Source organism: Lipotes vexillifer, unplaced genomic scaffold (assembly GCF_000442215.2).
Source record: "Lipotes vexillifer unplaced genomic scaffold, Lipotes_vexillifer_v1.1 scaffold76, whole genome shotgun sequence".
Taxonomy (NCBI): domain Eukaryota; kingdom Metazoa; phylum Chordata; class Mammalia; order Artiodactyla; family Lipotidae; genus Lipotes; species Lipotes vexillifer.
Genome location: NW_006773751.1, coordinates 2,563,062 through 2,575,646, shown reverse-complemented (window position 1 = coordinate 2,575,646; position 12,585 = coordinate 2,563,062). Strand labels below are relative to the sequence as shown.

The 12,585-nt window shown below is 36.0% G+C and overlaps 1 protein-coding gene across 1 annotated transcript in view; it reads left to right on the top strand.

The window, feature by feature from the left end:
• The window catches only part of TDRD5 (tudor domain containing 5), an 89,256-nt gene that overhangs the window by 61,195 nt on the left and 15,476 nt on the right, over positions 1 to 12,585 (top strand). Inside the window, exons 11-13 of the mRNA XM_007448536.1 lie at positions 3,371 to 3,571; positions 4,073 to 4,231; positions 6,479 to 6,643. Coding sequence (XP_007448598.1) covers positions 3,371 to 3,571; positions 4,073 to 4,231; positions 6,479 to 6,643 — 525 coding nt within the window. The remainder of the gene's footprint in view (positions 1 to 3,370; positions 3,572 to 4,072; positions 4,232 to 6,478; positions 6,644 to 12,585) is intronic.

Below are 12,585 nucleotides of genomic sequence, written 5' to 3'. Positions count from 1 at the left end.
CTGCTGATAGCATCTTATATTCATTTACCTATACAAGTGCCGTCCTTTTCCTCTTCCCCTATAAACTTTGTTTTTGTTGTCTTAAATTACCCCTTTTTATGTTGTTAGTTGTTATCAAACTAAGAGAGCTATATTTGTTTTTCTGCTTTATTTTTTCTCCCTTTAGATTTTATGCTATTTATTAATAAAGTGTTTAAAAATATATTCTGATAGAGAGTTGCAGTTTTCCAGTTCTGTCTTTTTATTACTTTGCTCAAAGTTTTTTGTATTTTTGCTATTTTTTTTTTCTGGTTGAAGAGCTCCTTTCAACATGTTTTGTAAGGCAGGTCTAGTGTCGATGAACTCCTTCAGCTTTTGTTGGTCTGGGAAAGTCTTTGTTTCTCCTTCATATCTGAATGATAACTTTGCTGAAATAGGGTATTCATTCATGGCTGACAGTTTTTATCTTTTAGTATTTTGAGAATGTCATTCCACTCCCTCCTGGCCTGTAGGGTTTCTGCTGAGAATCTACCGGTAGCCTAATGGGGGCTCCTTTGTAGGTCACCATCCTTTTTTCCCTGGCTGCCTTTAAAATTCTTTGTCATTGACTTTTGACAATTTTAATATTATGTCTTGGAAGAGGTCTTTTTGCATAGGGGTAATTAGATATTCTCTTAGCTTCATGGGCTTGTATATCCAGTTTCTTCCCCAGGTTTGTATTATTTCTTCAAATAATCTCTCTGCTGTCTTTTCCCTCTGTTCTCCTTCTGGGCTACTCATTATCCTAATGTTGCCTGTCCTTAAAGAGTTGGAGAGCTCTTGTAGGATTTCCTCATTTTAAATATCTTCCCTTTCCTCTTCTACTTGTATCACTTCTAGATTTCTATCTTCAAGCTCACTAATTTTCTCTTCCATATGGTCTGCTCTAGTCCCAGACTAATGTATTCTTCATCTCATTTATTGAGTTCTTCAGCTCCAGAATTTGTTTGGTGCTTTTTTAAAGTTTCAGTCTCTTCAGTAAAGTATTCCTTCTGTTCATTCATTTTATTCCTGAGCTCATTAAACTGCCTTTCTGAGTTTTCTTTTAGCTCATTGAATTTCTTCACAACAGCTATTTTGAATTCTCTATCAGTTAAATTGGAACATTCCATAACTTTGGTTTCTGGAGAATTGTCATTGTCTTTTTGTGGTACTGTGTCACTGTGGCCCTTCATGTTGTTTGATGAAGTGTTCTTGAGCCAGTGCATTTAGTATTAAATGACAGGTTAGGAGTTAAATTCCCTCCGGTAGGTGGCACCATCACACAAGTTTTCGGTTTCTCTTCCTTGAGCTGCCTCTGGTTATATTTGAGAGTTAGCCCTTTTCAGCCTCCACCTACCCTGTAATAGGTGTGGCTCCATGCCTTTGTTGCTTTTTGTGCCACCAGGGTCATTGCTGCCATGCTTCTGCCAGAGCCACTGTCATCACCAGGATGGTTGGCTCTTTCCTTGTGTCTGGGATCCCTTGAGACACAGGATCTTCTGTGGGGGAAGGGGGATGGGAGGAGGGGTCATGGGCGCCTCAGATGCTGGAGGGACAGGGTCGTGAGCCCCACTGCCGCTGCTCCCCACTTGCCTGTGGCCACGGGTGCCGGGAGTGGTCAGGTGGCCACAATGTGTGCACCACCTTCCCTGCTGCTACTGGGTTCTCTGAAGCTGTGGGCTCCGCTGCCTCAGTTGGAGGGCCAGGATTGCAGGCACAGGCTCTGAGGTTCCCTTGCCCCCACTGTGCGTTCCAGTACACCCAGCTTTGGGTGTGCAGATGTGTGGAATTCTCCAGTGCCCTGTTGTGTTGGGCGGAGACACCTTTGTTGAGTTGTGGATGTTTCATTGGATGTAGATTGAAAGGGGGAGACAAAGGTAGTTTTTCCACTCTAACATGTTTCTGAAGTCTGAAAACCGTGTTCTTCAGTTTTAATATGTTTATGTGTGGATTTATTCTTATTTATCCTGCTTTGTGGTTCATTGGACTTTTTTATCTGTGCATTGTTACTTTTCATTAAATCTGGCTAATTCCCAGCCATTATCTCTTCAATTATTGTCATTTCCCCATATTCATATTTATATTCCCTTTCTCTCTCTGTTTCTGCCTCTCTTTTTCTAGAATGATAATTAAAAGTATATTAAACCTTCTCAATTTACCTTCCATATCTTTTAACCTCTCTTCTGTATGTTACATATCTCTGTCTTCTGTGTTGCATTCTGGGTAACTTTTCCAAATCACCTTCCACTTTACTGATACACTCTTTAATTCTACCTAATCTGCTATTGAATAAACCTATTAAGTTTTTAATTTTGGTTATTATATTATTACTTTCTAAAAGTTCTCTTGGTTCTTTAATTCTGCTAGATCAATTTTTAATAGATTGCAGGTCTCTGCAGAAGCTTTCAAATTAATTTTGTTTTTTTGTTTTTATTTTAAGCATAGTATGTTAGTTCTTTTATAATTCATCTGGAAATTCAAATATCTAAAGTTTTTGAGGTTTTGTATTAGTTTTGTTGTTTCTCTTTGTTCTTCCTTGTGATTCATTGTCTCTTTATATGCTTTTTATCTTTGTCTGTGTACTGCTCATTGACTTTTAAAAATTTTTGTAAAAATGGTTGAACACAGACTGAGATTGCCTACCTCCAGAGAGATTTACATTCGCTTCTGCCAGGTATCTAGCAGTATGACCAGTCTGGAGCCATGTTAATTTAAATGAACAACCTGAGGATTTGTGTATCACCCAGGTGATGTGAAAATTGAGCTGCAAATCCATGTGAAGGCTAGTTTATTTCTTTGCCTCCTTATCCTGAGCATGAACCCCTAGGGACTCAGCTTAATAAAGGAAAATCCTCCTCTCCACTCCCTACCCTGGGTGGTTACTGGCTTTGATTTCTGTCCTCTTTGACCTGTGAGACCATCAAAACCGAAGTGAAGATTTGCCTGGATTAGCACATACCCTGAAGGCAAAAATAGTTCCCACTTTCCCTTTAATTTTGGCCTGATAATTTGTTATACTTTTGTCAGTTCTTTGATGCTTTTGGGACATATTTAAAAATATTTTATCTAGAATATTTAGTTTCTGTAGGAGGGTTGGTCCAATAATCTAACTCAAACATTTCCAAACATGAAAGTTTTTCATCACATTAAAATAAATTTTTTCCCATAATCCCATTTTCATAATTTTTCCTTTATTCTGACTTTTCTCATCCCCAAATCATAAATCTCCTCAAATGTGTTATTTTAGTATTTTCATGCTTTGATTTTCCCACTAAAATCTCTAGTTCATTAGGAATTCATTTTTGTATATGTTTTTTATAATTCATGTTTACATCTGTCATCTGAATCTCATATGTTGTTTGTGTTTCAGGAACATTGGACATCCGGAGCTATTTTGCAGTTCCAGAAGTTGTGTGGTTTGAAGCCATTAGTGGGGGTAGTGGATGAATATGTAGATGGAATCCTTAACATTTTTCTGTGTGATACATCCTCACATGAAGACATCTATTTCCATCATGTCTTGAGAACAGAGGGCCATGCTATTGTATGCCAAGAAAATGTCCCTTCTAAGGTGGAGCAGTCTGGATGTATTTTGTAATGTATTGTATTTAATCTCAACAGTTTAAGGTATAAGAAAATTTAATACTGAAGGTTATTTGATTTATTCTTTAGCGATATCTGTGAGATTCCTGCCTTCTTAATGCAGAGCACTCTCTTAATTTTCACATGATCACAAAAAACTACATTTGGCTTATTGTCCTTTAGAATATACTTTTATTTTAAATAATTGATTGAGGATTCTGTCTTACCCCCAATTATTTAATTTTCTGAAGTTTTCTTAGAGAAGAGCAACAGTCTCTTATTTTGTAATTGTTGATAGCAATGTCTACATTTTCATTAATATTGATGTTGATAATTTTTGTGGCCAGCAAAAACTATCACTATAGAAAAAAATCTGACTATTAAATTTTAGAAGATAATGCATTTCCACAACATTTGAAAATTATGAAGTGCTAACTTTTTCACTTTTTCTCTGAGAAACTAAATTTCCTTCGTATATTTTTAATCCTAGGGTTTCAGAGACCTCAACCCTTTAACTTTATACACTAAATCCAGTGCAGGGCCAGAGGACATTGTCCTGACAGAACTGGGTTTTCCTTCCCAGCAGCACTATTTTAATGAAGATCGAGAGATAAATCCACAATCAAAAGAGAGAGAATTATATACCATGGTAAGAGTTTTTTGCAAACATCATCATATTCTTTTTATTATTGTTAATGAGTACTTACTATATGCCAAACACTATAAAAGGCACTTTAAATATATTATTTAATACTTATAATATCCCTGTGATGTAATGACTATAATTAACCTTATTTTACTGATGACGAAACTGAGGCATTCCTAACCTAGGAAAGTTTGGAAACTATGCAGTAATCTTAACAGTTATCTTGTCTTTCATCATTTGCTGGTTTAAACCTCTACTTCAGCCATGCTTTTCCTGTAGTGATTTCTCTCATACACTGAATTCCACTGCTGCCTTGCTGCAGTTGTGACCTCACCTACACTGACCCAAATGCTATTCTTCCCTCTACACTCCTTAGATTCTTCTTGAAGTATTCTCATTTCTTACTTTCTCTGTAAACCTTGTGGCAACTCCTACCCACAGTAATAATAATATTATGTATTATTCCATCCCACAGTACCAATAATAAAAAAATAATAACCGATACTTATTGAACTCATACTGCATGGCAGGCACTCTTCTAAGTACTTGCATGTACTAGTTAATTTAATCTTCACAACCACTTTACCAGATTGGTGCTTTAAGATCCCCATTTTAGATATAAGTAAAGTGAAGCACATTAGTATATTAGTATATATATTAGTATAGTGTATAAGTTAAATGATTTTTCAACAAATGAGCAGATAAATAGACATGTCCTCTGAGTCTCATATTCCTCATGGCAACAAATACTGGGCTAAGAGTATAGATTGGGTTCAGTTTGAGAGCCCAAAACTTATCTTTTTGGACACAGCAAAGCTTTTTTCTTTGAATAAAATAGGAAAATATTGTTTTGTGTACGTACGTTTTATATATCTGACTTTTTAAATTATAGGGATGATGTTATTTTTTTAGTGGACTTTTACTATTAGAAAAGATAAAAAGGAAAGGCTACTTTGCTGTACACCTGAAACTAACACAACATTGTAAATCAACTATATTTCAATAACTAAATTTTTTAAAAGACCATTTGAGTACTGAGAGATTAACCTACTCTGAAAAATATGTATGAATGTTTACTGCTGCATGTTTAAAATGATGTCAACATTTTAGACTTCATTTTAGTTTAAAATTAGTGGACTTCCCTGGTGGCACAGTGGTTAGGAATCCAACTGCCAATGCAGGGGACACGGGTTTGAGCCCTGGTCCGGGAAGATCCCACATGCCACAGAGCAACTAAGCCCATGCACCACAACTACTGAGCCTGCACTCTAGAGCCCACGAGCCACAACTACTGAGCCCATGTGCAACAACTACTGAAGCCCGTGCTCCACAACAAGAGAAGCCACCACAATGAGGAGCCCACACACTGCTACGAACGGTAGCTCCCACTCGCCGCAACTAGAGAAAGCCCATGCACAGCAGCGAAGACCCAATGCAGCCAAAAATAAATAAATAAATATATTAAAAAATAATAATAAAATAAAATTAGTTAAAATTAATTGGGCTTGTTTGGCTTTCTGAAACCTGAATTTTTGCTAGTTGTTATTACTTGATTAGAACAGTTATATTTCCTGATTCTTAAATAGTGAGTTGAATTCAACCTTAAAAGTTTTTAGACTATCTTATCATCACTGTGTTGATGTCTTTAAATAATCATAGTTCAGTCCTGAAAATGAAATAAGGCCATCTTTTCTGCAAAAAAGATAAGGTCCAAAGCTCCTCTATCCTATCCCAGCCTATATTTTAACATATCAAGACTCCCATATGCTACACACACAGATATACACACATACACCTACCTCTATACACCGAGTTCCCTGTAATTCCTACTCTTCTTTTAGGCATCCTAACAATTTGTGTTATCTCCTTTATTGCATATTCTCAGACATCTTCCTTCCCCAGTGATATTTTGGTCATATCTCTGTGTTGGCTCTACACTGAAGGTTGTGCTGTGATTATCTGATTGTGTGTCTTCATGCTATATTTTGAGTTCCTTTAGAGCTGGGACCTGTTGCATTCATCTTTATATCCACAGAGCTACCCTGTACACATTACATAATCTGTACTCCATAAATGTTTTTCGGCCTGAACTAGTTTAGTAGGATGGGAAGACCTAGGGTCATGCATAAAGTTAGAAAATAATATGGCATATGCATGAACCATAGCAAAAAATTCCCCTCAGAATTTATAGGCAAGTAGATTTTAGAAATAGTATAGAAAATAAAATAATTTCTCTTTCTTATCTACTAGCGAGATATTAATGATGAAAAGGCTTTCAGTCATCTTAAGTCAGTCACCTCAAAGGAGCCGGTAAAGGATTCTGAATTCAGTTCTTTGAAAACCCAAGAGAAGAGCTGTGAAGGCGATCCAAAGTGTTCCATCTCCGAGCTAAAAGATCTGAAGGAAGAAAATGAGGTAGGAGAAGGGAAGATAGTTTTTTTAAATGTAATTAATGTAATATAATTAATTCATAAGTGAAGGGTACTGGAATAACATAGCTCTTCAAACCCTACTGCTCCAGTGCCATCGGAGCATCTCCCACAGATGAATTACAAATTCTTCAACAGTCACCAAGACCAAAGTTGCAGCAATATAGCCTTGATCACAAAAAAAGAAACGCCGTTATTTGACTTTGATGTGTTTTACTATCCCATAGCTCTGGACAGTCTTCAAGAATTATGCAGTGAATGGAAACTAGTATTGAGAAATGGTATTAAGAAAACCCATCAGGAAAAATGTTGACAATTTTTTTGAAGGATATACTTTATTTTTATTTTAATCAAATGTTTATGTATTCACAGCTTAAAAAAAAACAAATGTTTGTGTACACACAGCTTAGAGTTCCCTATAACCCCTTCCCCTACATTTCCTATTTCACCAAGCAACCATTTTCATCTCTTTTAGCTGCTTTGTTTTGGAATTTACCTCGATTTCTTTCATTAAATAGCATGCTTATGTTATTTCCTGATTCTTCAGTTTTAAGTATGTCTTCCCTTCTTACTACTAGAGATGAGGGTTTAGTTCTCTTTCATCCCTTCTCCCCCACCACAGACAAAAATATCCTTTCTGTTCTCCCACCATCTTACTAATATAGTTATATCAAACTTTCCATTAGATCACCATTCAATATTTTATTGCTATGACTCTGTAAATGCTATTTACAGCCAAGTAGTATGTTACGGCAAGTTCTCCTTTCCTGCATAACTTTTATTTTCTCTGATGTTAATATTTCTTTCTCTTTAAATCAACATACAGTACACAATTGACTTTGTATTTGGAGTACTGTCCTATCAGTACACGTATAGATTTAGGTAACCACCCCCACAATCAGGATGCAGAATGCTTCCATCATCTGAAAAAGCTCCCTGGTGCTGCCCCTTTATAATTACATCTCCCCAAATCCCTAACCCCCTAGCAACCATTTATGTTTTCTGTCACTGTAGTTTTACCTTTTCAGAACTATCATATAAGTGGAATCATACGGTATGTAACTTCCCAGTAGGGGTTTCTTTGATTCAGCATAGTACCTTCATCCAAATTGCTGCATGTGTCAATAGTTCATTTCTTTTGATGATGAGTAGTATTTTATTGTATGGATGTACCACAGTTTGTATATCCATTCATGCACTGAAGGACATTTTGGTTATTTCAGGTTTTGGTAATTATGAATAGAGCTTCTATAAATATTTGTGTACAGTTTTTTTTATAAACATAATCAGGAGGAGGATTGCTGGTTTATGTGGTCAAACTGTTTTCCAGACTGGGTATACCATTTTGCATTCCCACCAGCAGTGTGTGAGTTCCAGTTGCTCCATATCTTATCAGCACTTGATATTGTCAGTAATTTTTATTTTTAGCCATTCTCATAGGTGTGTAGTAGTATCACAGTGTGGTTTTTACTCTGCATTTCCCTAATGACTATGATGCTGACCATCTTATCAAGTGCTTATTTGCCATCCACATGTATTTCTTGGTGAAATGCCTATTAAAGTCTTTTACCCATTTTTTTATTGTTTTTTTTTCTTTCTTACTGTTGGGTTTTTGTTCTGGATATGTTCTGGATAGCCCTTTGTCAGTTTTGTGATTTTCAAATATTTTCTCCCACTTGTAGCTTCATTCTCTTAATGGTGTCTTTCATACAGGAAAGTTCAGTTTATCAGGTTTTTTTCTTTTATGTACAGTGTTTTCAGTGTCAAGACATCCTGACTTAATTTTACTATAAGGTGTGAGATTTAGGTTAAGTTTCATTTTATTGCATATGGATGTCCAATTGTTCTAGTGCTATTTGTTGAGAAGACTATGCTTTCTCCATTGAATTGCCTTTGTAGACCTTCCAAAAATCAAACGTCCATATTTGTGTGAGACTATTCCTAGACTTTATTTTGCTCCATTGATCTGTCTGTTCCTTTGCCAGTAGCATACTGTCTTGATTACTGTAGATTAATACCTCTTAAAATTAGGTAGTATGATTCCTCCTACTTTACTCTTTTCCAAAATTATTTTTAATATTATGGTTCCTTTTCCTTTCCATTTAAATTTCATTGTTTTTTTCGTTGTTTCTTTGTTTTTTTTGTGTGTGGTACGTGGGCCTCTCACTGCTGTGGCCTCTCCCGTTGCGGAGCACAGGCTCTGGACGCGCAGGCTCGGCGGCCATGGCTCACGGGCCCAGCCGCTCCGCGACACATGGGATCCTCCCAGACCGGGGCACGAACCCGTGTCCCCTGCATCGGCAGGCGGACTCTCAACCACTGCGCCACCAGGGAAGCCCCATTTAAATTTTAGAATCAACTTATCTGTATCTTGGATTTTTATTGGAATTGCATTAAATTTGTAGGTAAATTTGAGGTGAATTAACATCTTTAATCTGTGAGCACAGTATATATATTTATTTAGGTTTTCTTTTATTCCTTTATCAAGGTGTTATAGTTTTTAATATACAGAACATGTTTTGTTATCTTTAGGTATTTAAAGCTAACAAAGATTAAGCTAACTTAGGTAATACTTACCTAATTATTTAATTTACTTTGGGAGCAATTATAAATGATATCTTTTTATTTCAGTTTCTATATTTTCATTGTTAGTATGTAGAAATTGATTTTTGTGTTTTTAACCTTGTATGGTGTGAACTAGCTAAATTCATTTATAAGTTCTAGGAGGTGTCTTGTAGATTTCTTTGGGATTTTCTACACAGACAATAGTGTTGTCTGCTAATTAGGACAGCTTTATTTTTTCCTTTCCAATCTATGTGTCTTTCTCTTCCTTCCTGCCTTATTATTGCACTGGCTAGAATTTCAGACACGATGTTGAGCAGGAATTGTGAGAGAGGATATCTTTGTTATCCTGGTGAAAAGTTTTATCATGCATGCATGGATGTGAATTTTGTTAAATGATTTTTTTGCATATGTTGATACCATGTTTCCTCCTTCATTGTATTAATATGGTATATTACATTAATTGATCTTTAAATATTGGATTAAACTGGCTTTCCTGGGATAAACCCCATTTGGTCATGGTGTATTATTCTTTTTATACACCATGGATTCCATTTGCTAATGTTTTGTTGAATATTGTTATGTCTATTTCCATGAAGGATATTGGTCTGTAGTTTTCTTGTACTATCTTTATATGGTTTTAGTACCAGGGTAATGCTGGCCTCATAAAATGAGTCTAGAGGCATTTCTTCCTTTTCTGTTTTCTGGAAAAGATAATGTTGAATTAGTTTTATTTCTTTTTTAATTTTTTAATTGACATTTTTATTGTGGTAACTAAAAGATTCATGTGCAGCTATAAGAAATAATACAGAAAGATCTCATGTAATCTTTACCCACTTCCCCCAGTGGTCACATTTTACAAAATTGTAGTACAGTGTCACAATCAGGATATTGACATTGATGCAATCCACCCATCTTGTTCAGATTTCTCCAGTTTTGCTTGTACTTATTTGTGTGTGTGTGTGTGTGTGTGTGTGTGTGTATGTATATTTAGTTCTCTACAATATTAACACATGCAGGTTCATGTATGCAACAGCACAGTCAAGATACAGATAATTCTGTCATCACGAGGGTCCCTGTGTTGCCCCTTTTATATCCATCCACCCACTCCCTCCCACCACCCCTCTCCCCACTAATTGGTTCTCCATTTATAAAATTTTGTCATTTAAAAATGCTATGTAAGGGCTTCCCTGGTGGCGCAGTGGTTGAGCGTCCACCTGCTGATGCAGGGGATGCAGGTTCATGCCCCGGTCTGGGAGGATCCCACATACCGCGGAGCAGCTGGGCCCGTGAGCCATGGCCGCTGAGCCTGTGCGTCCGGAGCCTGTGCTCTGCAACGGGAGAGGCCACAGCAGTGGGAGGCCCGCGTGGGCACCCGCGCCCCAAAAAAAAAAAAAAAAAAAAAGCTATGTAAAATCATATAGTATGTAACCCTTTGAAATTGGCTATTTTCACGCAGTGTAATTCAAGTAATTACATGTATCAATAGTTAGATCTTTTCATTGTTGAGTAGTATTCCATGGCATATATGTGTCATAGTTTGTTTCATCATTGACCTGTTGAAGGACATTTGGGCTATTTTTAGTTTTTAGCTATTACAGATGAAGCTGCTATGAATGTCTGTTCACAGGTTGTTGTGTGGACATAAGTTCTCTGGAATAAATGTCCAGGAGTGCAATTGTTGAGTTGTATGGTAATTACAAGTTTAGTGCCTCGTCAGTGATATTGGCCTGTAATTTTCTTTTTTTGTGATGTCTTTGTCTGGTTTTGGTATCAGGGTGATGCTGACCTCATAGAATTAATTCAGAAGCATTCCTTCCTCTTCAATTTTTTGGAATAATTTGAGAAGGATAGGTTTTAATTCTTCTTTAAATGTTTGGTAAAATTCACCTGTGAAGCCATCTGGTCCTGGACTTTTATTTGTTGGGAGTTTTTTTTTAATTACCGAGTCAATTTCATTACTAGTAATAGGTCTGTTGAGATTTTCTATTTCTTCCTGATTCAGTCTTAGAAGACTGCATGTTTCTAGGAATTTATCCATTTCTTCTTGGTTGTCCAATTTGTTGGTGTATAATTGTTCTTAGTAGTCTTGTATGATTGTATTTCTGGGGTATCAGTTGTAACTTCTCCTCTTTCATTTCTGATTCTGTTTATTTGGGCCCACTCTTTTTCTTGATGAGTCTGGCTAAAGGTTTATCAATTTTGTTTATCTTTTCAAAGAACCAGCTCTTAGTTTCATTGATCTTTTCTATTGTTGTTTTAGTCTTTCTTTCATTTATTTCTACAATATTTTGATCTTTATTATTTCCTTCCTTCTACTAACTTTGGGTTTTGTTTGTTTCTCTTTTTCTAGTTCCTGTAGATATAAGGTTAGATTGTATATTTGAGATGTTTCTTGTTCCCTTGTTTTCTTGTTTGTAGCTTGTATTGTTATAAACTTCCCTCTTAGAACTGCTTTTGCTGCATCCCATAGATTTTTTAGATCATTGTGTTTCCATTTTCATTTGTCTCCAGGTATTTTTTAAATTTCCTCTTTGATTTCTTCAGTGACCCATTTTTGATTAGTAGCATATTGTTTAGCCTCCATGTGTTGGTGTTTTTTTTGCATCTTTTTCTTGTAGTTGACTTCCATAGTCTCATACCATTGTGGTCAGAAAATGCTTAATATGATGTCAGTCTTCTTAAATTTATTCAGACTTGTTTTGTGGTCTAGCATGTGATCCATCCTGCAGAATGTTCCATGTGCACATCCAAAGAATGTGATTTTGCTGCTTTTGGATGGAATATTCTATATATCTCTATTAAGTCCAATTGGTCTGTGTCATCTAAGGCCAGTGTTTCCTTATTAATTTTTCCATCTGGATGATCTGTCCATTGATGTAAGTGGAGTGTTAAAGTCCCCTACTATTACTGTTTATAATAAAATCCATTATGTTTATTAATATTTGCTTTATGTATTTATGTGCTCCAGTGTTGGGTGTGTATATATTTACAATTGTAACATCTTCTTGTTAGATTAATCTCTTTATCATTATGTAATATCCTTCTTTGTCTCTTGTTACAGGCTTTGTTTTAAATCTATTTTGTCTGATATAACTATTGCTAACCTAGCTTTCTTTTCATTTCCATTTGCATGGAATATCTTTTTTCCATTCCCTCCCTTTTAGTCAGTCTGTGTGTGTCTTTAGATCTGATGTGAGTCTCTTGTAGGCAGCATTTAGATGGGTCTTTTTTTTTTTTTAAATCCATTCAGCCACTCTGCATCTTTTGATTGGAGCATTTAGTCCATTTACATTTAAAGCGGTTATTGATAGATATATACTTATTGCCATTTTGTTGATTGGTTCTGGTAGTTCTTTTTGTTCC